General features: G+C 46.7%; 1 protein-coding gene across 3 annotated transcripts in view; it reads right to left on the bottom strand.

Annotated features, from left to right (window-relative positions):
- The window catches only part of MOCOS (molybdenum cofactor sulfurase), a 1,795,153-nt gene that overhangs the window by 508,429 nt on the left and 1,259,272 nt on the right, over positions 1–27,452 (bottom strand). For all 3 annotated transcript variants that reach the window (XM_040432351.1, XM_040432352.1, XM_040432353.1), the window contains exon 10: positions 1,465–1,540. In XM_040432351.1, coding sequence (XP_040288285.1) covers positions 1,465–1,540 — 76 coding nt within the window. The remainder of the gene's footprint in view (positions 1–1,464; positions 1,541–27,452) is intronic.

The following is a 27,452-nucleotide window of genomic DNA, read 5'->3' as shown; positions in this document are numbered from 1 at the left end:
TATACCATGGACAGCTGAGCATGACAAGCCAGAGGGAGAGGAGTTTGATGGTCCTGGCTTGTTATGGGAGTCCTTTGCAGAGCCTGACTTCGGGAGCCCTGCACAGTCCAGACTTCAGGACATTTTCTATGAGAGGGAGGCTAGGCAGGATTGGGATGACCCCCATGAGGTAGAGAAAGACCTGGCTCACCTAGCAACCCTGGAGTGGGAACTGGAGCAGGACTTCCGAGATTTCTTCCACTCCATTGGGAAGGCCCAGCGAGAGAGCAGAGTGTCAGACCCAGGTCCAGAGCCCTTCAGCTGGGAGGATATTGTGGAGGTTTACTGGGAAGAACCCAGAGGTCTCTGCAGGAAATTGGGAGCCCAGACTCCATTCCCCAGCGACAGGCTGAGTTACAGGGGGCAGAGACAGTTGGACCTGTCCCCTAGCAGCAGAGTGTTTTATTGGGAGAGGAGAGCTTTGTCCTCCCACCCCAGCGGCAGAGTGTCCAGCAGGGAATAGAGAGCCCAGTCTCCTTTCCCCAGCAGCAGGTCACTGTATTGGGAGCGGAGACGGTCGGTCGCCCTCCCCAGCGGCTGGAAGTATGTATGGGAGAGGAGCTTGTTACCCCCTCTCCCCAGCGGCAGCATAACGTACCAGGGGGGGGAGACAGTAAGCCCCACAACAGTGCAGATGGGACCGTGGTCTCTGCACTTACAGCCCAGGGGGTAGGGACAGTCGGTCCTGTGCCCCAGCAACAGGGCTGTTTAGCCAAAGGGGAGACAGTCGGTCTCCCCCTTCAACAATCAGGCTCCAACCAGGCTTCTTCCGTAGTAGCGCTGGCACCAGGGCAAAGTACCGCTGGTCTCTGCCCACTCAGCAACCCACCAAGGCAGTCTACCACATGGGCATGGACAGGTTTCTCCCTTGCTCAGGTGTAACCATTTATTGTGGGTGGGCTGTACTGCTCTTTCTATTTTGTGGATGGGCTGCTGGACTAACAAGGGCACTGACCGGCAGAAGGTCAGATACCCTGTTAGTCTGTTTGGAAAAGGGGAGAAATGTGGCGAAACCAACCTCGACACTGGGTGCTGGAGAAGCCTGGTTGCCAGCCTCTTGCCCCAGGATTACTCTATACTACTAAATTAAATGGGCCAATTTGAATGTCAGTTTTATTTCACGGATATACAGGTCTGTCCAGAGAAAATTGCAGTATACTCTAGTCTGCTTTGTTTTTCCTGCTAGACACACCCATTCTAGTCAATGGTCTGAAAAAAATAAAATAAAGAACACGGACACTATCTGTGGTGGTACATATTTCACTGAATGTTGCTAGAAGATCCTGAGTGCGGACGGAAAGTCATTAGTTTTTAGCGGTCATAACAAGGACAAGTTTTACATCGCTCATGAGAATGAGCCCTATAATGAGGTATGCATTGTATCCTAGATACGCAAAAATCGACAGGAGGTTACAGTTCTCTTACCTATCTCCACAAACTTTGTTTTGACTTATTTGAGTTGTCAAGTTATCATTTAGTGGTATTTCAATTGAGGGCATACCTAAAACATAGGGAAAAATAAAAAAAAATATTCAGTTACACTTGTGTAATGCAGACAAAAGAAAGTAAACTACAATGTTTTGTAAAATTAAGTTAGAATAAATGCAGAAATTATCAGTACTTAAAAAATCATTAAAAATAACCCTTAGACCCCTAAGGACACATCCAGTTTTTACCTAAAATTTGCACTGTACTTAGAACAAACCTTTGATATGTTATAGGGACATATCAAATGTTTAGATTGATGAAGGTCTGAGCACTGACAATGATGAGAGAAATGTGTGCATATCACACTCTCTCTCTTCCCTGCCTGACAGGAAGCAAGACTGACTAAATAGAAACTTTATGGGCCTGTCTCATGTAGAGAGGAGAAAGAGCATGATATACTGTATGTGTTTCTCTTACTTCATTCTAGAGATCAGTGGGGGTCTCAGCACTCAGACCCCCACCAATCCAAGCTTTTTCTATGTCCCTATAAGGCCTCTTTCACACGAGAATGACGGATTAGGTCCGGATGCGTTCAGGGTGCGTTCAGTAAAACTCACAACATTTTGCAAGCAAGTTGCGTTGAGTTTTTTCTGCGCGGGTGTAATGTGTTTTGATGTGTTTTTCAAGCGCGCAATAAAAAACAGAATGTTTACAAACAACATCTCAGCAATCACCAGTGAAAAATGCATTGCATCCGCACTTGCTTGCGGATGCAATGTGTTTTTCACTGAAGCCCCATTCACTTTTATGGGGCCAGGGCTGCGTGAAAAACATAGAATATAGAACATGCAGCGTTTTTCACACAACACAGAACTGATGCTTGAAAAAAAAAGCTCATGTACACAGACCCATTGAAATGAATGGGTCAGGATTCAATGCGAGTGCTATGCGTTCATATCACACATTGCACCCACGTGGAAAACTTGCTCGTGTGAAAGGGGCCTAACATATCAAAAATGTGTTTAAAGAACAGTGTCATTTCAAGTACCGAGCCTAATTTTGCAAACCTGACGCGGTAATGACTGTGGAATGCTGTTACTTATCAAGTCGATTCTTAGACTGTTGTCTCACGACACACATCATAGTAACACAACAAAGTAACATATGAGGTGATTTATCAAACCGGTGTAAGGTAGAACTGGCTTAGCGGCCCATAGCAACCAATCAGATTCCACCGTTCATTTATGACAGCTCCTATGGAAAATGGAAGGTGGAATCTGATTGGTTGCTATGAGCAACTAAGCCAGTTCTACTTTACACCAGTTTGGTAAATTACCCCAATAGTTTTTAAGGCTGAAGAAAGACATAAATCAATATGGTTCAGGCTACTTCCACACTAGCACTTTTTCTGGATCCGTCATGGATCAGCAAAAATGCTTTTGTCATGATAATATGACCGTCTGCATCTGCTATGAATGGATCTGGTTGTATTATCTTTAAAATAGACACAACGGATCCGTCATGAACACCATTGAAAGTCAATGGGGGATGGATCAGTTTTCTATTGTGTACGAGAAAATTTAACCGTGATCTGCTTGACTATCAGTCCAACCAGGTGTATACGTGGACAGACTCCAAACAGAACACACCCCGTTCAATCCTAAAAAAGTTGCGCAATAAAAAGAAAAGAAACAATCAACAAAGGGTTTCCTTCAGTTCAACAGATTTGGATTCTGCCGATTCCGAACAGGATTTCATCTCGTCATCGACGCAGGCCATACAAAGTCAAGAGACTGTTTCACACAAAGCGGTTTCAAAAAACGGAGAGCAGGCCGAAAACATGGCAAACCGCCGATATCCGACAAGATACAAAAAGGACAGGATGAACTGGAAGTAATCAACCTATCCGCTTCCATATTGTCAGCTGATGATATCAGCATACTTAAAAGAGGCTTAACCTTTTCTCCTACCTGTCAATTTGACCTGTATAGGACGCTCTTGGATGTCAACAGGCTGGCCCACGCCCTTACTCTCCGTCAGCATTTTCAGGTGGGTGGTAATGATGTTTGTGCTGCGGAGGCTGGGGACGCTGATCACCCTGTTGCATCCAATAGTGATCCCACCGTCTGTGCTGATGTGAATACTTTAAATAATAGACACATGAGTTTCCATGAAATGATGCATGTTTGTGAATTACAAGAGTCTAATACAGTTCTGGATGATCTGGATCTGTACAACAGATCTATGCATTTTCATACAAAGAATCAGGATTTTTATCCGATTCAGTCCAGATCTCCAGCACTGGATAGATACCAGGATTTGGTGGAACGTGATTTAGTTTTGCTGCATGATCAGATCAATCATGATTCTGTGGGTTGTAGTAATATTACTAAAAAAGAAAAAAAGGCACTCCAGGATCTGAAAACAAGAGTTGATGTTGTAATTAAACAATCTGATAAGGGGGGCAGGGTTGTCGTGCTGGACAGTGGTCTATACCGGACCCTAATTGAATCCATGCTCAGTGACACATCAGTTTATGTCACTCTCAGCGACAATCCCCTCCCCTCTTTTCAAAAGGAGCTTGGGGCCATCTTGGATTTAGGGATCCAATCAGGCTTCCTAACCAATAAAGAATCAGAGTATATTTATACTATGTCCCCAGTTATCCCAGTGTTCCATGCACTTCCAAAAACACATAAGAATGTTTTTCCACCTCCCCTTAGGCCAATTGTAGCGGGCATTGGCTCCTTCTCGGAGAGAATGTCACAATGGGTTGATTCCATACTTCAGCCACTTATACCACTAATACCGGGTTATCTCAGGGACACCACGTCTGTTCTGCAAACAATTGATAGTATTGAATGGTCCTCAAATTATGTTTGGATCACAGCAGACGTGGTGTCCTTGTATACTAATATTTCCCATGAATTGGCCATTAAATCCCTAACTTGGTTCCTACAGATATATGGCAATATCACTGTAGGCTTGCAGGAATATGTCGTGATGGTGGTGGACTTCCTCCTCAGGCGCAATTTCTTCATGTTCAACAATAAATTTTATCTTCAGATATCGGGGGTGTCGATGGGGGCTAAATTCTCTCCCTCCATCGCCAATATTTTTATGGCATGGTGGGAGAGGTGTTTTCTCTTCATCGACACCCACCCTTTTTGGCACCACATCAGGTGGTATGGCCGTTACATCGATGACCTGATCCTGATTTGGACGGGCGATGTGGCGGCCATACCATCCTTTTGTGGTTACATCAACTCCTGTGTGGATACCATCTCCTTTAGTGTCCATCATGATACATTGGAGGTGGCTTTTTTGGATTTGCGCCTGAGGGGGGACCCCGCCACCAGTCAGGTATCTACCTGCACATACAGGAAACCTATGGCAGGTAATACTACATTACATGCGACATCTTGTCATCCAAAACATGTAACTGCCAACATACCCAGGGGGGAAATAATCTGTGCAAGAAGGAATTGCACGGAAGAAATAAGCTTTATGGAGGAGGCTGGATATATTTCCCATAGACTGGGTAAAAGAGGTTATAGTGCAAAACATGTAAAGGATGCCATAGCTCATGTTTCAATCATTGAAAGGGGATCCCTCCTCTACCCTAGACAGGAAGATCTATTACAAAGGGAGGCTCCACCACTTGATATAGGCACTAATAGCGGAAATAAAAATAGAAATAAAAATTATAATACCAAGGATAAGGGCAGAAGGAATAATCTGTTTGTGACACAATATAGTACAGAGTACCAACAGATATGTCATATCATAAAAAAACTTTTTCCTGTCCTGTCTTATGACAGAGAATGGACTGACATAGTTGCAGATGGGGTTAAATGCGCAGCTAGAAGGGCGCCCACAATTGCAAACTATGTCAGCCCTAGCCTATATCAAGAAGAGAAAAAGTCGCAACCAGTGTGGCTTAGGACCAAGGGGAGTTACAAGTGCGGACACCACAGATGCATCTGCTGCACACATATGATTAAATCCAAAACTTTTTCCTCAACTGTAAACAACAGAGTTTTTCCAATGAAAGCGTATCTCAATTGCAATACAACCCACGCTGTTTATTTGATCACTTGCACAAAATGTAAATTGCAATATGTGGGCTGCACTAGTAATGCAATAAAATCTAGAATACGCAAACACATCTCTGATGTGCCCCACCATGGCAGTCGCAATGTGTCTGCAGCTAGTCTGCATTTTGCCGTCTGCCATGGTGGGGACACATCAGACATGGTAGTACAAGGCATAGAAAAAGTTTTTCTGCCTAAGCGTGGAGGAGATTATAGAAGAAAATTATTAAACAGAGAATCTTTTTGGATTTTTTCACTGAACACGCGTCAACCTGAGGGGCTTAATAAACGCCTAGATCTGATTTTGCAGCAATAACTCACATACTAACAATTTGGTGCATGAATTCCTCCTTTTCCTGAGAATTCTATAGCAATTAATTTTCTGGTGACCTGACTTCCATTACATTCCATCATATTCTGCTAAATCACTGCTATATATCCAGCATATACCCCATGTATCCTTTTTATATGTATACCATTGTATGACATAGTTTTTGCATAGCTATTACATGTATATATTTTTTCTATGCATATATATGGTTATATTTTTGTTTTTTCTTTTATTTAATTTTCATGAGAAGAGTTAACTGAAGGTGTGGTACCTTTTCCTGGAGGCGGTTACAGGCCTGTGTAAACAATCAGTGAACACAGGTGCACTCTCCCCTTTAAAAGGTCTCACTTTTAATGTCTTTCTGTGTCATGAAGAAGGGCTGGAATTGTCTCTGGTAGCCCGAAACGCGTAGACAAGACTGCTAATTTTTGTAATTCATGGATGAGTTTTTAACCGCAAGCTGAATAAATGCATATTCCTTTATCCAAGTGGAGCTGGATTTCTCTCAACTTCTTTTTGTATTTGCTGCCCGCACCTGACACGGGCCATCCGTGCTCACAATCAAAGGAAGGGCCGGTGAGAGCTGCTACACTTCTCTTTTCTTTATAAATCAATATGGTTCAGGCTACTTTCACACTAGTACTTTTTCTGGATCCGTCATGGATCAGCAAAAATGCTTTCGTCATAATACGACCGTCTGCATCTGCTATGAATGGATCTGGTTGTATTATCTTTAAAATAGACACAACGGATCCGTCATGAACACCATTGAAAGTCAATGGGGGATGGATCCGTTTTCTATTGTGTACGAGAAAACTGATCCGTCCCCATTGACTTACATTGTGAGTCATGACGGATCTATCTTGCTCCGCATCACATCGCGGACAGAAAAACGCTGATTGATGGGGACGGAACCAAACAGAACGGAATGCATTCTGGTGCATTCTGTTTCATTCAGTTCAGTTTTGTCCCCATGCTTTTCCCCCTTTTTCCCCCGCTATTGAGATCATATGACGGATCTGAATAGTGAAAAGGGAAAGCACAGATGTGAAAGTAGCCTCAGCATGTTATCCTGTGAAGTTATCTTTCAAAGTTAATCCAGAGTAGAGATGTCGCGAACATAAAATTTTCCGTTCGCGAACTGCGAACGCGAATTTCCGCAAATGTTCGCAAACGGGCAAACCGCCATAGACTTCAATAGGCAGACGAATTTTAACCCCTTAAGGACTCGGCCCTATTTCACCTTAAGGACTTGGCCATTTTTTGCAAATCTGACCACTGTCACTTTAAGTGCTGATAACTTTAAAACGCTTTGACTTACCCAGGCCGTTCTGAGATTGTTTTTTCGTCACATATTGTACTTCATGACACTGCTAAAATTGGGTCAAAAAAGTAAATTTTTTTGCATAAAAAAATAAAATTTTTACCGAAAATTTTGAAAAATTAGCAAATTTCAAAGTTTCAGTTTCTCTACCTCTGTAATACATAGTAATACCCCCAAAAATTGTGATGACTTTACATTCCCCATATGTCTACTTCATGTTTGTAGCATTTTGGGAATGATATTTAATTTTTTGGGGATGTTACAAGGCTTAGAAGTTTAGAAGCAAATTTTGAAATTTTCAGAAATCTTCAAAATCCCACTTTTTATGGACCAGTTCAGGTTTGAAGTCATATTGTGAGGCTTAGATAATAGAAACCTCCCAAAAATGACCCCATTCTAGAAACTACACCCCTCAAGGTATTCAAAACTGTTTTTTCAAACTTTATTTACCCTTTAGGTCTTCCACAAGAGTTAATGGCAGATGGAGAAACAATTTTGAAATTTATATTTTTTGGCAAATTTTCCAATATAATCAATTTTTTCCAGGAGTAAAACAAGGGTTAACTGCCAAACAAAACTCAAAATGGGTTGCCCCGATTCTGTAGTTTGCAGAAACACCCCATATGTGGTCGTAAACTACTGTTTGGCCGAACGGGAGCACATAGAAGGAGGGGAACACCATATGGGTTTTGGAAGGCAGATTTTGCAGGACTGGTTTTGTTTATACCATGTCCCAATTGAAGCCGACTGTTGCACCCCTAGAATAGAAATTTCAAAAAAGTGACTCCATCTAAGAAAGTACACCCCTCAAGGTATTCAAAACTGGGTTTACAAACTTTGTTAACCCTTTAGGTGTTCCACAAGAGTTGATGGCAGATGGAGAAACAATTTTGAAATTTCTATTTTTTGGAAAATTTTCCAATATAATCAATTTTTTCCAGGAGTAAAACAAGGGTTAACTGCCAAACAAAACTCAAAATGGGTTGCCCCGATTCTGTAGTTTTCAGAAACACCCCATATGTGGTCGTAAACTACTGTTTGGCCGAACGGGAGCACATAGAAGGAGGGGAACACCATATGGGTTTTGGAAGGCAGATTTTGCAGGACTGGTTTTGTTTATACCATGTCCCATTTGAAGCCCCCTGTTGCACCCCTAGAATAGAAATTTCAAAAAAGTGACTCCATATAAGAAAGTACACCCCTCAAGGTATTCAAAACTGGGTTTACAAACTTTGTTAACCCTTTGGGTGTTCCACAAGAGTTGATGGCAGATGGAGAAACAATTTTGAAATTTCAATTTTTTGGAAAATTTTCCTATATAATCAATTTTTTCCAGGAGTAAAACAAGGGTTAACTGCCAAACAAAACTCAAAATGGGTTGCCCCGATGCTGTAGTTTGCAGAAACACCCCATATGTGGTCGTAAACTACTATTTGGCTAAACGGCAGGACATAGAAGAAGGGGAACGTCATATGGTTTTTGGAAGGCAGATTTTGCTGGACTGGTTTATTTACACCATGTACCCTTTCAAGCCCCCTGATGCACCCCTAGAGTAGAAACTCCACAAAAGTGACCCCATCTAGGAAACTACGGGATAAGGTGGTTGTTGTTTTGGGACTATTTTAGGGGTAAATATGATTTTTGGTTGCTCTATATTACTCTTTTTTGAGGCAATGTAACAAAAAAATAATTCTAAAATTGTTTCTACATTCGCTATTTAGTTTTGTGGAACACCTAAAGGGTTAACATAGTTTGTAAAGTAACTTTTGAATACCTTGAGGGGTGTAGTTTCTTAGATGGGGTCACTTTTTTGGAGTTTCTAGTCTAGGCTACATCAGGGGGGGCTTCTAATGGGACATGGTGTCAAAAAAAAAAATGTCCATCAAAATCTGCCTTCTAGAAACCATATGGAGTTCCCTTCGTTCTATGCCCTGCCGTGCGGCTATATAGCCATTTACAACCACATATGGGGTGTTTCTGCAAACTACAGAATCAGGGCCATAAATATTGAGTTTTGTTTGGCGGTTAACCCTTGCTTTATTACCGGCAAAAAGGATTCAAATGGAAATTTTGCCCAAAAATGGGTGTTTTGGCACCGTTTTTATTTTATATTTTTAACACCGTTCATCCGAGGCCTTTGGGCAAAAGTTATTTTTATAGCGACGACTTTTACGCACGCGACGATGCCCAATATGTATGGTTCTCAGACTTTGGAGACACTAAGCAGGCATCCTAAAAACTGCGGCCCTCCAGATGTTGTAAAACTACAATTCCCACCATGCCCTGCTGATGGCTGTAGGTTGTCTGGGCATGCTGGGAGTTATAGTTTACATCTGGAGGGCCGCAGTTTGAGGATGCCTGCACTAAAACTAATATTTTTTGGGGAAAAAAAAAATGTTTCCGTGTCTCCAAAGTCTGAGAGCCATAGTTTTTTATGTTCTCTAGTGGACTGTTGGGGATTATAAAAATTTAGTACTCCATGGAAGTGTGATACTCCCTGAAGCAATCGATAACGCAGAGGCCCGGATGATCGGGGCAAGTGTCGCACTGAGTGGTGGTGTCCTTCCGTATCCCCCTCCTGCGACACACTCTGCACTTTTTTTGGGTTCGTCCCTTCTTTCCAGTATGGGGGACCACACCTGGAAAGTGTTGGCCAGGGACGATCCGGGCGCCTCCAATTCCCGAGGTACTCCGGCCTGCTCTTTCCCGGTCCGAAAAGATCAGGTCCTTGAGGACTGCCTCATAGAATTGGAGGAATGTCCCTGTGCTGCCAGCGCTTCGGGATAGTACAAAAGAGTTGTACATGGCAAACTGCACCAAGTAGACTGCAACTTTTTTGTACCATGCCCGGGTTTTGCGCATGGCATTATATGGCTTGAGGACTTGATCCGAGAGATCAACTCCTCCCATATACCGATTGTAGGCGACGATACAATCGGGCTTGAGGACTGTTGCCGCGGTACCTCGCACAGGGACAGGGGTGGTGCTGTTACCGTGGATTGTGGACAGCATAAGGACATCCCTCTTGTCCTTATACCTGACCAGCAACAGGTTTCCACTGGTAAGTGCACGGGTCTCACCCCTGGGGATAGGTACCTGGAGGGGGTAGGCAGGGAGGCCGCGTTGATTTTTCCGCACGGTCCCACAAGCGAACGTGGATCTGGCGGCAAGGGACCTGAACAAGGGAATGCTGGTATAAAAGTTGTCCACGTACAAGTGGTAACCCTTATCCAGCAGTGGGTACATAAGGTCCCACACGAGTTTCCCGGTAACACCCAGAGTGGGGGGACATTCTGGGGGTTGAATCCGGGAATCTCGCCCCTCGTACACACGAAATTTGTAAGTGTACCCTGAGGTACTCTCACAAATTTTGTATAGCTTCACGCCATACCTCGCCCGCTTTGTGGGAATATATTGGCGGAAACTGAGTCTCTCGTTGCGTTCAAGGGGAGACTCAGTTTCCGCCAATATATTCCCACAAAGCGGGCGAGGTATGGCGTGAAGCTATACAAAATTTGTGAGAGTACCTCAGGGTACAATTACAAATTTCGTGTGTATGAGGGGCGAGATTCCCGGATCAACCGCGACCTCCCTTCCAGGTACGTAGGCCTGCTGAAATGTGGCCCCAAAGTGATCGATGACCGGCCGTATCTTGTACAGCCGGTCATAGGCAGGATCACTTCGGGGGGGGACATGCTGCATTATTGGAATAATGCAGACATTTCCGGATGGCCTCAAACCGGGGACGTGTCATGACCATACTGTACAGTGGGGTCTGGTATAGGACGTCCCCACTCCAGTATTGCCTGACACTGGGTTTTTGGACTAGACCCATATGCAGCACGAGGCCCCAAAATGTCCTCATCTCGGCTGCACTGACCGGCGTCCAGCCACCGGGTCTAGCCAAAAATGAGCCTGGGTTTTGAGCGACGAACTGTTGGGCGTACAGATTCATCTGCTCCACCATCAGATTCACCAGTGGGTTACTGAAAAAAAAACGAAAATAGTCTATTTCAGTAAACCCCACTGTGGGAATCTGGATTCCAGGATTGCCAGCAAAATCCGGAATCTCAGGCTCAAAGTCCACTGGGGGACACCAGCTAAGTTCATCGGCAGGGGGCTCCGGTGGACTTATTTGGTGGGCCGGGAAACCAGTACGAACCCCAGGGCGGCTCGTACTAGGGTGGGCCACAGGATCCCTAGCATGTGGGGCCCCTGGCTCCGCCTGGCGGCGTCTCCGCCGCCTTGGTGGCTCATCGTCATCAGATGATGATGAGGAGGATGCGGATGATAAAAGGAACGTGGGGTCATCCTCATCCTCACTGGGGCTCTCAGAGTCGGAGGCAATCTGGGCGTATGCCTCCTCGGCCGAGAACATCCGGCGGGCCATGGGTGTGTGTGCGTGTATGTGTGCGTGTGTGGAAACCTTTATTATATGTGCGTGTGTGTGGGGGCAACGGGTGTTCGCGTACTAAAAAAGGCAAAAAAAGAAAGGGCAAGTGTTAGGAAAAAAAAAGTTCAAACTTGCTGATCAGCGGTACAACGCTGATCAGCGGTCGGTGGCGTGGTGGGGCGGGCGATGCGCTAACACTGGACGGACGCTAAAAAGTGCCGGCCAGTCAGCGCACGCAGAAAAAAAAAAGTGGTGGTAAGGGGGCTGGTGGTCAGGGGAGGGGGGGGGCTGGTGGTGGGGAAGGGGGGTGGGGGGGGGGGGGCAAGTGGCAGGGGGGGATCTGGGGTCTGATGGATGGATCAAAGAAAGTTTGGAAATAAAAGTGTTTTTTTTTTTTTTTTTTCCTAACTAACTTTTCCCTTCTTTCCCTGCCTAACGGTGCCTCTCCCTCACTGACCCTAACCTACCTGGGTGGCGATGGGTGCAGGAGGGTGATGGATGCCGATTGTGGGGACACAGGAGCTCGTTCTGGACGGTGCTGCACGGTCTGGGTGCTGGACAGGAAGAGGAGGGGAGAGAAGTTTGAATCTCGCGCCTCTCTCCCCTGCACCAATCAGCACCCTGGACAGCAGCATTCAGCACCAGGGCCAGCACCGCCTCTTCAAATCCTCGGACTGCGATAGGTGGTGTATAATTACGCCACCGATCGCAGTCTTTTTCTGGTTCATCGGGTCACAGGACACCCGAATGGACCGGAAACGCAGAAAACCGCAGGTCTGAATTGACCTGCGGTTTTCTGCGATCGTCGATGTGGGGGGGTCAAATGACCCCCCCCTGCATTGTTACGGGATGCCGGCTGAATGATTTCAGCCGAAATCCCGTTCCGATTAACCCCTGGGGCGCCGGAATGCCGATTTCAAGTTAGGACGTACCGGTACGCCCTGAGTCCTTAAGGACTCGGGAAATAGGGCGTACCGATACGCCCTGCGTCCTTAAGGGGTTAAAACCCACAGGGACTCTTTCTGGCCACAATAGTGATGGAAAAGTTATTTCAAGGCGACTAACACCTGGACTGTGGCATGCCGGAGGGGGATCCATGGCAAAACTCCCATAAAAAATTACATAGTTGACGCAGAGTCTGGTTTTAATCCATAAAGGACATAAATCACCTAACATTCCTAAATTGTTTGGAATAACGTGCTTTAAAACATCAGGTATGATGTTGTATCGATCAGGTAGTGTAAGAGTTACGCCCGCTTCACAGTGACAGACCAAACTCCCTGTTTAACGCACCGCAAACAACCGCAAACAGTCCATTTGCACAAACGCAAACTCCCCATTTGCACAAGGTTGGATACCAAGCTAGCCATGTCCAGTTCCTTGTCCTCACTGATGTCATTGAAGGTCTCTTCCTCCACCCAGCCACGTACAACACCAAGGGTCCCCGAAAGGTGACAACAAGCCCCCTGGGACGCCTGCTGTGGTTGGTCTTCCACCTCCTCAAAGCCACTTTCCTCCTCTGACTCCCCTTCTTCAGACTCCTCTCTCTGCGTTATTATAAGGTGTGTTAAGTAGTACTATTCCTATCAGTTTAATCCCTGTTACGTCCCCTTACAGGGGACGTGTATATGGAATCGATTTTAGGAACCGGGAGATGGAAAAAGATGCTTGGTTGGTCCTCCTACTTCCAATTTGGGGCACTGCGCGTGCAATCTACTGTGCCACCAGATAGGAGCCTATCAGTTTAATCCCTGTTACGTCCCCTTTCAGGGGACGTGTATGGAATAGATTTTAGACAACCGCAAAGAGTTGTCAATAGTTGACACACTCATGACATATATTTTATACCTCTATGCGTCAATCTTGGTGTAGTGATGACTGTGCTCGTGCGCACGTTTGGGAGGCGATGGGGTTTTTTCAAAGCCTATGGTCGTGCTGAGGTAGTTAAGTGACCCAGAAAACAATGATTCTGCAGTGTGGGCCTATTGTTGGCCTAGTAGGCTTTAATGATCACCTTAGATGATCACAAAGAAAATTAATGTTTTTTCTATGCAAAATTATCCAGCCGATCGCTTTTGGTCTGTTCACAATGAAGCAACGACCTTATCATCTGGGGTGTGCCAACATTGCCATTGCCAACACACTCATAGAGGTGGTCGCTTCATTGTGATACACAAGCCCCTTCAACACAACAAGGTAACGATCACGAAGGGGAATTGACACATGTATGTGGCTTTTTTTTTGTTTGTTTTTTGAAGCCACAGTGCAGCACCAGAGGCCAGAAAAATTAGGCATGTACACATGCCTGAAAAATCTGGTATTGTTGCCAGAAAAATTGATGTTTCCCAGGCAGAAAGTGCCCTAAAACATTGCAGCTTGAACCCTAGTTAGTGGCGGATAAGTCACGCAAGTCATCCGGCATTCAGAGATAAAATACAGCAGCGTGTGGACCATTTTTAGCCCAAGGCAGCTCATCTCATCAGGCCTTTTTTAGTCGAATGTATCGCCCACTGTCAGTCCCTTCGGGATCCATCCCTCATTCATCTTAATAAAGGTGAGGTAATCTAGACTTTTTTGACCTAGGCGACTTCTCTTCTCAGTGACATTACCTCCTGCTGCACTGAAGGTCCTTTCTGACAGGACACTTGAAGCGGGGCAGGCCAGAAGTTCTATCGCAAATTGGGATAGCTCAGGCCACAGGTCAAGCCTGCACACCCAGTAGTCAAGGGGTTCATCGCTTCTCAGAGTGTCAATATCTGCAGTTAAGGCGAGGTAGTCTGCTACCTGTCTGTCGAGTCGTTCTCTGAGGGTGGACCCCGAAGGGCTGTGGCGATGCGTAGGACTTAAAAAGCTCTGCATGTCCTCCATCAACAACACGTCTGTAAAGCGCCCTGTCCTTGCCGGCGTGGTCGTGGGAGGATTACTTTCACCTCTTCCCCTGTTAGATTCCCATTGTGCTGTGACATCACCCTTATACGCTGTGTAAAACATACTTTTTAATTTATTTTGGAACTGCTGCATCCTTTCCGACCTCCAGTAATTCGGTAACATTTCAGGCACTTTCTGCTTATACTGGGGGTCTAGTAGTGTGGCCACCCAGTACAGGTCGTTCTCCTTCAGCCTTTTTATACGAGCGTCCCTCAACAGGCACGACAGCATAACCATTTGCACAAGGTTGGATGCCGAGCTACTCATGTCCCGTTCCTCGTCCTCAGTGATCTCACTGAAGGTATGTTCTTCCCCCCAGCCACGTACAACACCACGGGTACCAGATAGGTGTCAACGAGCACCCTGGGATGCCTGTTGTGGTTGGTCTTCCTCCTCCTCCTCAAAGCCACATTCCTCCTCTGACTCCTCTTCCTCACACTCCTCTTCCAGCGTTGCCGCAGGTCCAGCAAGCGATGCTGATAAGGCTGTTTCTGGTGGTGATGGTGACCACAACTCTTCCTCTTCACGCTCATCTATGGCCTGATCCAGCACTCTTCGCAGGGCACGCTCCAGGAAGAAAACAAATGGGATAATGTCGCTGATGGTGCCTTCAGTGCGACTGACTAGGTTTGTCACCTCCTCAAAAGGACGCATTGCGCATGAGCGTCCAGTAACGTGGCAAAAAAATTCCCAGCTCTGCAGAGGCTGTCCTAGCACCCCGGTCATACAAATACTCATTGATGGCTTTTTCTTGTTGGAGCAGGCGGTCGAACATTAGGAGTGTTGAATTCCAACGTGTCGGGCTGTCGCAAATCAAGCGCCTCACTGGCATGTTGTTTCGCCGCTGGATATCTGAATAGTGCACCATGCAGTGTATGAACGCCTGAAATGGCCACACACCTTCCTGGCCTGCTTCATGACGTCCTGTAAGCCTGGGTACTTATGCACAAAGCGTTGTACGATCAGATTACACACATGTGCCATGCACAGCACATGTGTCAACTTGCCCAAATTCAATGCCGCCAACAAATTGCTTCCGTTGTCACACACCACTTTGCCGATCTCCAGTAGGTGCGGAGTCGGCCACTGATCCACCTGTGCGTTCAGGGCGGACAGGAGTTATGGTCCGGTGTGACTCTCTGCTTTTAGGCAAGTCAACCCCAAGATGGCGTGACACTGTCGTATCCGTAATAGTCCCTGGAGAGCTTGGGGGGTGCCGTTGATGTGGAGCAAGATGCAGCAGCAGAAGAGGACTCAGCCGAGGAGGTTATGGAAGAGGATGGAGTAGGAGGAGTAGAGGAGGTGGCAGCAGGCCTGCCTGCAAGTCGTGGCGGTGTCACCAACTCCTCTGCAGAGCCACGCATTCCATGCTTGGCAGCCATCAGCAGATTTACCCAATACGCAGTGTAGGTGATATACCTGCCCTGACCATGCTTTGCAGACCAGGTATCAGTGGTCAGATGGACCCTTGCCCCAACACTGTGTGCCAGACATGCCATTACTTCCATTTGCACAATCGAGTACATGTTGGGGATTGCCTTTTGTGCAAAGAAATTTTGGCCGGGTACCATCCACTGCGGTGTCCCAATAGCTACAAATTTTTTGAAGGCCTCAGACTCCACCAGCTTGTATGGTAAAAGCTGGCGGGATAAGAGTTCAGACAAGCCAGCTGTCAGACGCCGGGCAAGGGGGTGACTTTGTGACATTTGCTTCTTATGCTCAAACATGTCCTTGACAGACACCTGACTGTGGGCAGATGAGCAGGAACTGCTCAAGGCGAGAGACGGAGTGGCGTATGGTTGAGAGGGGGCAAGGAGGACAGCAGTGGTTGACGTGGCTGAAGATGCTGGACCAGGAGGAGGATGGCGGCTTTGAGTTTGTGTGCTGCTTGTACTCATGTGTTGATCCCATAGGCGTTTGTGGGTGTTGGACTTCCCACGACTCAGTTTCTTTTGGCACAGGTTGCAAATGGCATCGCTGTTGTCAGAGGCAGACACACAAAAAAAATGCCACACTGCTGAGCTCTGCAATGACTGCATTCAGGTGGTGGCAACAGCATGCGTTGATTGGCGTGCTGTCTGGCTGACCCCGGGTGCCGATGCATGCTGTCTGACTGTGCCACTAGCCCCTTGCGACGACCTCCCCCTGCTTCCAACTCGTCTCCTCCTCCTCTCTGTCTCCCCATCAGAACTTTCCACCTGTTCTTCTTCTCTTCGAGCGGGCACCCACGTGACATCCATGGACACATCGTCATCATCAACCACTTCACTTGTATCTGACAACTCAGCAAAGGAAGCAGCAGCGGGTACAACATCATCATCATCACACCGTATGTCCATGTTTGTAATGCTGCCTGACTGAGACATATCCCTGTTATCTACATCCTCTGGCAATAATGGTTGTGCATCACTCATTTCTTCCAACTGATGTGTAAATAACTCCTCTGACAGATCAAGTGAAGCGGCTGTGGTGCTAGTGTTGGTGGTGGCGGCAGGCGGGCGAGTGGTAACTTAAGAGGTGCCCGAAGCTGAGCTGGAGGAGGATGGTGCGTCAAGGTTCCGAGAGGAAGCTGTAGAAGATTGGGTGTCCTGTGTTAGCCAGTCAACTATGTCCTCAGAACTTTTCGAGTTCAGGGTACGTGGCCTCTGAACACTGGGCATTTTCTCTAGGGCCAAAGGGAATCACAGCACCACGACCACGACGGCCCCTGCTATACATGTACTATACATGCAAGCTACTGTGACACCAGATATGAGTTGCGCTGAAGTGACACTATGGACTTGCAGCTGGGCCTTAAACACACAAACAAGTGTGTGCAACTGACTGCTATTTATTCACAGTCAAAATTGTTGTTTTTCTTTAAAGAGGACCTTTCACCGATTATTACACTATGAACTAACTATACAGACATGTAGAGCGGACCCCGGGGATCTCACTGCACTTACTATTATCCCTGGGCGCCGCTCCGTTCTCCCGTTATGCCCTCCGGTATCTCCGCTCACTAAGTTATAGTAGGCGGAGATTCCAGTCACTAAGTTATGGTAAGCGGAGTCTGCCCTTGTTCTGCTCTAGCGCTGGCCAATCGCAGCGCAGAGCTCACAGCCTGGGAGGTTATTTTCTCCCAGGCTGTGAGCTCTGCAATGCGATTGGCCAGCGCTACAGAAGAACAAGGGTAGACTCTGCCTACCATAATTTAGGGAGCGTAGATACCGGAGGGCATAGCAGGAGAACAGAGCGGCGCCCGGGGATAATAGTAAGTGCAGTGAGATCCCCGGGCGCCGCTCTACATTTCTGTATAGTTAGTTCATAGTGTAATAATCGGTGAAAGGTCCTCTTTAAATGTAATCGAATGTGACACCAGATATGAATGGCGCTGAAGTGACACTATGCACTGGCAGCTGGGCCTTAAACACACAAACACGTGTGTGCAACTGACTGCTATTTATTCACAGTCAAAATTGTTGTTTTTCTTTAAATGTAATCGAATGTGACACCAGATATGAGTTGCGCTGCTGACACTATGCACTTGCAGGGCATGAAACACACGCGCGTGTCGGCAACTGACTGCTATTATATTACAGTCAAATATAATAGGCACTGGGTAAGTGGGCAAAGTATACGCTGTGAGCCTGACACACACGCTGGCAGGCAGGCAACTGCAATTAGATTACACAGGAAAAAAAAAAAAAAGCAGACTGATGTTCTAGTCCTAAAAAGGGCTTTTTGGGGTGCTGTGCTTACAGCAGAGATCAGATGAGTCTTTCAGGACTGTAGTGGACACTGAATACACTAGCCTAGCTATCGATTTCCCTATTAAATCAGCAGCAGCTACACTGTCTCACTAGCTTGTACATAGCTTGTACACTCTCTCCTCTCACTAAGAATGCAGCTTCCGAATGACTCTAAAATGGATGCTGTCCAGGAGGTGTGAGGGTCTGGGAGGGAGTGCCTGCTGCTGATTGGCTGGAATGTGTCTGCTGACTGTGAGGTACAGGGTCAAAGTTTACACAATGATGACGAATAGAGGGCGGACTGAACATCGCATATGTTCGCCCGCCGCGGCGAACATGAACAAGCTATGTTTGCCGGGAACTATTCGCCGGCGAATAGTTCGGGACATCTCTAATCCAGAGGAAGCCAAAAAAAACTGTGAGGTAAAAGCCAATTTTCCTCATTTTAGGGGGAAAAAAATTCCTTCCCAAGACCAATCAGGCAATCAGAATAACTCCCTGGATCAATGACTATTCCCCAGAATTCTATTTAATATTATTACACTCCAAAAAAGCATCCAGGTCCTCTTGAACTCTTAGTGAGATCACCATTACTACCTCCTCTGGCAGAAATGATGTGGAAACGGAAATCTTCTTTTCTTTAGACGCAGAGGATTTCCGCTTTCACGTTCACAGTCCTGGGTATAAATAGATCATGGGAGAGATCTCTGAACTGACCCTTAACCCTTAGCTGACCCTGAGATTTTCCATTTTTGCATTTTTCATTTTTCACTCCCCTCCTTCCTATAGTCATAACTATTTTATTTTTCCGTTCACATAACCTTATGAGTAGGAATGAGCGAACCCGAACTGTATAGTTCGGGTTCGTACCGAATTTTGGGCTGTCCGTGACACGGACCCGAACCCGAGCATTTTCATAAAAGTCTGGGTTCGGTGTTCGGCGCTTTCTTGGCGCTTTTTGAAAGGCTGCAAAGCAGCCAATCAACAAGCATCATACTACTTGCCCCAAGAGGCCATCACAGCCATGCATACTATTGGCATGGCTGTGATTGGCCAGTGCAGCATGTGACCCAGCCTCTATAGAAGCTTGGGTCACGTAGCGCTACACGTCACTCTGCTGATACAAGTGTAGGGGGAGGTTGCAGCTGCGACGTTAGGGCGAGATTAGGCAGTGATTAACTCCTCCAAAAGACTTCATTCAGTGATCGATCTACAGCTGTGGATCATTGAACTGCTGCTATTCAATTGCTCAGTGTTTTTAGGCTGCCCAGAGCGTTTTTCAGTTACTTTTTTCTGGGGTGATCGGCGGCCATTTTGTGGCTTGTGGTGCGCCAGCACAAGCTGCCACCAAGTACATTTAACCATCAATAGTGTGGTTATTTTTTGCTATATCCTACATCAGGGTCAAGCTTTCATCAAGTGCATTTAACCATCAATAGTGTGGTTATTTTTTGGCCATATACTACATCAGGGGCAAGCTGAGCCTGTCACCCAAGTGCATTTAACCATCAATAGTGTGGTTATTTTTTGCTATATCCTACATCAGGGTCAAGCTTTGATCAAGTGCATTTAACCATCAATAGTGTGGTTATTTTTTGGCCATATACTACATCAGGGGCAAGCTGAGCCTGTCACCCAAGTGCATTTAACCATCAATAGTGTGGTTATTTTTTGCTATATTCTACATCAGGGTCAAGCTTTCATCAAGTGCATTTAACCATCAATAGTGTGGTTATTTTTTGGCCACATACTACATCAGGGGCAAGCTGAGCCTGTCACCCAAGTGCATTTAAATTCAAGGTGCTGATAGGGTAATTCTCAAGAACTTCACACACACGTTACAGTGCAGATCCAGGTCTAATTCTGTGATTAAACGTATACCTGTCACCCAGGGCCTAAAAAATAGGCCTCACATTTATATTCAGCTAAATCTGTCATTACTGTTTTAGCTGGTCAAGTTATTTAGTGTCCGTCAAAGCACAGTTTTTGTTCTGGGTTGAAATACAATTCCCAATTTTGCAATTCTCAAAATTAGTGGTTTCTGCTGTATCAGGCCTACTTTAAATCTATCCCTAAAAGGGTATATTAGATTCAAGTTGCTGATAGGGTAATTCTCAAGAACTTCACACACACGCTACAGTGCAGATCCAAGTCTAATTCTGTGATTAAACGTATACCTGTCACCCAGCGCCTAAAAAATAGGCCTCACATTTATATTCAGCTAAATCTGTCATTACTGTTTTAGCTGGTCAAGTTATTTAGTTTCCGTCAAAGCACAGTTTTTGTTCTGGGTTAAAATACAATTCCCAATTTTGCAATTCTCAAAATTAGGGGTTTCTGCTGTATCAGGCCTACTTTAAATCTATCCCTAAAAGGGTATATTAGATTCAAGGTGCTGATAGGGTAATTCTCAAGAACTTCACACACACGCTACAGTGCAGATCCAAGTCTAATTCTGTGATTAAACGTATACCTGTCACCCAGCGCCTAAAAAATAGGCCTCACATTTATATTCAGCTAAATCTGTCATTACTGTTTTAGCTGGTCAAGTTATTTAGTGTCCGTCAAAGCACAGTTTTTGTTCTGGGTTGAAATACAATTCCCAATTTTGCAATTTTCTAAATTAGTGGTTTCTGCTGTATCAGGCCTACTTTAAATCTATCCCTAAAAGGGTATATTAGATTCAAGGTGCTGATAGGGTAATTCTCAAGAACTTCACACACACGCTACAGTGCAGATCCAAGTCTAATTCTGTCCGTAAACGTATACCTGTCACCCATTGCCTAAATAATAGGCCTCAAATTTATATTCAGCTAAATCTGTCATTACTGGTGTGCCTGTATTAGTGTAATACGGTACCTAAATAGATAGCCAGATAGTGTTAGGTGTCTGTAAAAAAAGGCCTGAATTTTAATTCAATACATTGGCCCGAATAATATTTTTCTTATTGTAGTGAACGGTAACAATAAGGAAAACATCTAGTAAGGGACGCGGACGCGGACATGGTCGTGGTTAGTGGACCCTCTGGTGCTGGGAGAGGACGTGGCCGTTCTGCCACACGTCCTAGTGTACCAACTACCTCAGGTCCCAGTAGCCGCCAGAATTTACAGCCATATTTGGTGGGGCCCAATGCCGTTCTAAGGATGGTAAGGCATGAGCAGGTACAGGCATTAGTCAATTGGGTGGCCGACAGTGCATCCAGCACGTTCACATTATCTCCCACCCAGTCTTCTGCAGAAAGCGCACAGATGGCGCATGAAAACCAAGCCCATCAGTCTGTCACATCACCCCCATGCATATCAGGGAAACTGTCTGAGCCTCAAGTTATGCAGCAGTCTCTTATGCTGTTTGAAGACTCTGCTGGCAGGGTTTCCCAAGGGCATCCACCTAGCCCTTCCCCAGGGGTGGAAGAGATAGAATGCACTAACGCACAACCACTTATGTTTCCTGATGATGAGGACATGGGAATACCACCTCAGCACGTCTCTGATGATGACGAAACACAGGTGCCAACTGCTGCGTCTTTCTGCAGTGTGCAGACTGAACAGGAGGTCAGGGAGGAAGACTGGGTTGAAGACGATTCAGGGGACGATGAGGTCCTAGACCCCACATGGAATGAAGGTCGTGCCACTGACTTTCACAGTTCGGAGGAAGAGGCAGTGGTGAGACCGAGCCAACAGCGTAGCAAAAGACAAAGAGGGAGCAGTGGGCAAAATCAGAACACCCGCCGCCAAGAGACTCCGCCTGCTACTGACCGCCGCCATCTGGGACCGAGCACCCCAAAGGCAGCTTCAAGGAGTTCCCTGGCATGGCACTTCTTCAAACAATGTGCTGACGACAAGACCTGAGTGGTTTGCACGCTGTGCCATCAGAGCCTGAAGCGAGGCATTAACGTTCTGAACCTTAGCACAACCTGCATGACCAGGCACCTGCATGCAAAGCATGAACTGCAGTGGAGTAAACACCTTATAAACAAGGAAGTCACTCAGGCTCCCCCTGCTACCTCTTCTGCTGCTGCCACCTCGGCCTCTTCCTCTGCCTCTGGAGGAACGTTGGCACCTGCCGCCCAGCAAACATGGGATGTACCAGCAACACCACCACCTGCGTCATCAAGCATCTCAACCATGTCACACGGCAGCGTTCAGCTCTCCATCTCACAAACATTTGAGAGAAAGTGTAAATTCCCACCTAGCCACCCTCGATCCCTGGCCCTGAATGCCAGAATTCTAAACTACTGGCCTATGAAATGCTGTCATTTAGGCTGGTGGACACAGACAGCTTCAAACAGCTCATGTCGCTTGCTGTCCCACAGTATGTTGTTCCCAGCCGGCACTACTTCTCCAAGAGAGCCTTGCCTTCCCTGCACAACCAAGTATCCGATAAAATCAAGTGTGCACTGCGCAACGCCATCTGTGGCAAGGTCCACCTAACCACAGATACGTGGACCAGTAAGCACGGCCAGGGACGCTATATCTCCCTAACTGCACACTGGGTAAATGTAGTGGCGGCTGGGCCCCAGGCGGAGAGCTGTTTGGCGCACGTCCTTCCGCCGCCAAGGATCGCAGGGCAACATTCTTTGCCTCCTGTCTCCTCCTCCTCCTACTCAGCTTCCTCCTCCTCTTCTTCCACCTGCTCATCCAGTCAGCCACACACCTTCACCACCAACTTCAGCACAGCCCGGGGTAAACGTCAGCAGGCCATTCTGAAACTCATATGTTTGGGGGACAGGCCCCACACCGCACAGGAGTTGTGGCGGGGTATAGAACAACAGACCGACGAGTGGTTGCTGCCGGTGAGCCTCAAGCCCGGCCTGGTGGTGTGCGATAATGGGCGAAATCTCGTTGCAGCTCTGGGACTAGCCGGTTTGACGCACATCCCTTGCCTGGCGCATGTGCTGAATTTGGTGGTGCAGAAGTTCATTCGCAACTACCCCGACATGTCAGAGCTGCTGCATAAAGTGCGGGCCGTCTGTTCGCGCTTCCGGCGTTCACATCCTGCCTCTGTTCGCCTGTCTGCGCTACAGCGTAACTTCGGCCTTCCCGCTCACCGCCTCATATGCGACGTGCCCACCAGGTGGAACTCCACCTTGCACGTGCTGGACAGACTGTGCGAGCAGCAGCAGGCCATAGTGGAGTTTCAGCTGCAGCACGCACGGGTCAGTCGCACTGCGGAACAGCACCACTTCACCACCAATGACTGGGCCTCCATGCGAGACCTGTGTGCCCTGTTGCGCTGTTTCGAGTACTCCACCAACATGGCCAGTGGCGATGACGCCGTTATCAGCGTTACAATAGCACTTCTATGTCTCCTTGAGAAAACACTTAGGGCGATGATGGAAGAGGAGGTGGCAAAGGAGGAGGAGGAGGAAGAGGGGTCATTTTTAGCACTTTCAGGCCAGTCTCTTAGAAGTGACTCAGAGGGAGGTTTTTTGCAACAGCAGAGGCCAGGTACAAATGTGGCCAGACAGGGCCCACTACTGGAGGACGAGGAGGACGAGGATGAGGAGGAGGTGGAGGAGGATGAGGATGAAGCATGTTCACAGCGGGCTGGCACCCAACGCAGCTCGGGCCCATCACTGGTGCGTGGCTGGGGGGAAACGCAGGACGATGACGATACGCCTCCCACAGAGGACAGCTTGTCCTTACCTCTGGGCAGCCTGGCACACATGAGGGACTACATGCTGCAGTGCCTGCGCAACGACAGCAGAGTTGCCCACATTTTAACGTGTGCGGACTACTGGGTTGCCACCCTGCTGGGTCCATGGTAGAAAGACAATCTGCCCACCTTACTTCATGCACTGGAGCGTGATAGTAAGATGCGTGAGTACAAGCGCACGTTGGTAGACGCGCTACTGAGAGCATTCCCAAATGTCACAGGGGAACAAGTGGAAGCCCAAGGCGAAGGCAGAGGAGGAGCAAGAGGTCGCCAACGCAGCTGTGTCACGGCCAGCTCCTCTGAGGGCAAGGTTAGCATGGCAGAAATGTGGAAAAGTTTTGTCACCACGCCACAGCTAACTGCACCACCACCTGATACGGAACGTGTTAGCATTTCACTAACATGGTGGAACAGTACCTGTGCACACCCCTCCACGTACTGACTGATGGTTCGGCCCCATTCAACTTCTGGGTCTCCAAATTGTCCACGTGGCCAGAGCTAGCCTTTTATGCCTTGGAGGTGCTGGCCTGCCCGGCGGCCAGCGTTTTGTCTGAACGTGTATTCAGCACGGCAGGCGGCGTCATTACAACAAACGCAGCCGCCTGTCTACAGCCAATGTGGACAAGCTGACGTTCATAAAAATGAACCAGGCATGGATCCCACAGGACCTGTCCATCCCTTGTGCAGATTAGACATTAACTACCTCCCCTTAACAATATATTATTGTACTCCAGGGCACTTCCTCATTCAATCCTATTTTTATTTTCATTTTACCATTATATTGCGGGGCAACCCAAAGTTGAATGAACCTCTCCTCTGTCTGGGTGCCGGGGCCTAAAAATATCTGACAGTGGCCTGTTCCAGTGGTGGGTGACATGAAGCCTGATTCTCTGCTATGACATGAAGACTGATTCTCTGCTGACATGAAGCCTGAATCTCTGTTATGGGACCTCTCTCCTCTGTCTGGGTGCCGGGGCCTAAAAATATCTGACAGTGGCCTGTTCCAGTGGTGGGTGACATGAAGCCTGATTCTCTGCTATGACATGAAGACTGATTCTCTGCTGACATGAAGCCTGAATCTCTGTTATGGGACCTCTCTCCTCTGCCTGGGTGCCTGGGCCTAAATATGTGACAATGGACTGTTCCAGTGGTGGGTGACATGAAGCATGATTCTCTGCTATGACATGAAGACTGATTCTCTGCTGACATGAAGCCTGAATCTCTGTTATGGGACCTCTCTCCTCTGTCTGGGTGCCGGCGCCTAAAAATATCTGACAGTGGCCTGTTCCAGTGGTGGGTGACATGAAGCCTGATTCTTTGCTATGACATGAAGACTGATTCTCTGCTGACATGAAGCCTGAATCTCTGTTATGGGACCTCTCTCCTCTGTCTGGGTGCCGGGGCCTAAAAATATCTGACAGTGGCCTGTTCCAGTGGTGGGTGACATGAAGCCTGATTCTCTGCTATGACATGAAGACTGATTCTCTGCTGACATGAAGCCAGATTCTATGTTATGGGACCTCTCTCCTCTGCCTGGGTGCCGGGGCCTAAATATCTGACAATGGACTGTTCCAGTTTTGGGTGACGTGAAGCCTGTTTCTCTGCTATGACATGAAGACTGATTCTCTGCTGACATGAAGCCTGATTCTCTGCTATGGGACCTCTCTCCAATTGATATTGGTTAATTTTTATTTATTTTATTTTTATTTTAATTCATTTCCCTATCCACATTTGTTTGCAGGGGATTTAACTACATTTTGCTGCCTTTTGCAGCCCTCTATCCCTTTACTGGGCTGTTTTACAGCCTTTTTAGTGCCGAAAAGTTCGGGTCCCCATTGACTTCAATGGGGTTCGGGTTCGGGACGAAGTTCGGGTCGGGTTCGGATCCCGAACCCGAACATTTCCGGGAAGTTCGGCCGAACTTCTCGAACCCGAACATCCAGGTGTTCGCTCAACTCTACTTATGAGCGCTTACTTTTTGCGGGACAAGTTGTACTTTCTAATGGCGCCATTTACATGTAGTGGGAAGCAGAAAAAAATTCCAAATGGGGTAGAATTGGGAAAAAACGCAATTCTGACAAAGGTTTTTCTTTTTTTACACTGTACACTATGCGGTAAAATTGACCTGTTATCTTCATTCTCCAGGTCAGTACGATTACAACGATACCACACATATAATTTTTCTTGCATTTTAATACTGAAAAAAAATATTAAATCCTTTGAGAAAAAAATTAATATCACCATATTTTGACCCCTTTAACTTTTTTGTTATGTGTACAGGGCTGTGAGAGGGCTAATTTTTTGCAGGGCGATCAGTGATACCAATTCGAAATGTGTGTGACTTTTTGATCACTTTTTATAAAAAAAATTATTGGGGAGTTGAAGTGACAAAAAGTGGCAAATTGGCAGATTATTTTCCCCCCCGTTACGCCATTTGCCATATGTTATTAATATTGTTATATTTTAAATGTATGGGCATTTTCGCACGTGCCGATGCCCAGGATGTTTATTTTTTTATTGGTTAAGTATTAGTATTTTTATTTTAAGGAAAGGGGAGTGATTTTTTATTAATTTTTTTCATAATTGTAAAAACTTTTTTTTTTCTTTTACTTTTTTCAAGTCACCCTGGGTGACTATAACTGGCAATCATTAGAATGCCCATTGTGTTCATTGATGGCTAAGTAACCATCACTGAACACTTAATTTTCAATATAAAAAATACAGTGCTGTATTGATATATATTCATTTAATAGACTCTGAAGCCTGCTTGAGGCTTCGGTCTATTAGATCAGTATAACAGGTTCCCCAACCTCAGCCGGGGAACGCTGTTACTGGAGCGGAAGTGCGCAACTTCCGCTTCCAGACTGCTCTGATGCCGTGGTCACATTTGACCACGGCATCTGAAGGGGAAAATTTATGAGATCAGCCTTATGGCTTATCGTATACATGTGCCATATTTAAAATAGCAGAAACACGACAGCTATGGCGCCCGCTGCATGTGCTAGCGGTTGCCATGTTTAGAGACTGGACTTCCACTTTACATGTACGGGGGAGGTCCTCAAGGGGTTAATGTAGTTATACATGGTAATTAGATCTTCACTCAGTCATCTTCTTATTGGCGTTTGCAGCAGCTGATTGACACTAGTTTCTACAGTTAAGTTTACTGTCAACTAACTGTCACGGATGTTGTAGGGGAGAACACCAAAAGACAACAAGGAGGAGGGGGAAAGACACTAGGCCTCACCGCTAGGGAAGGAAAAGGGTGTCACCCCCTATAAAACCTTTCTCCTGGCCCTAACTCCTATCCGTATGGGCACCTCTCGATGGTAGAGATGCCCATACACAGGAACCTAGAAAACCCTGGTGACCCTCGGATGCCCTAAAGGTAATGACAGGGCAGAGACAAGCCATTCCTTTCCTGGAACCAGCGTCTCGCTGAGGCCTAGTAAACAACCAGGGGGAGAAATACAAAACACAACAAGCATAACACTTAACTTCTGAGGATGATGGATGAACAGGACTTCAACAA

Source organism: Bufo bufo, chromosome 5 (assembly GCF_905171765.1).
Source record: "Bufo bufo chromosome 5, aBufBuf1.1, whole genome shotgun sequence".
Lineage (NCBI taxonomy): Eukaryota > Metazoa > Chordata > Amphibia > Anura > Bufonidae > Bufo > Bufo bufo.
This window is presented reverse-complemented; position numbering and strand designations above follow the sequence as displayed.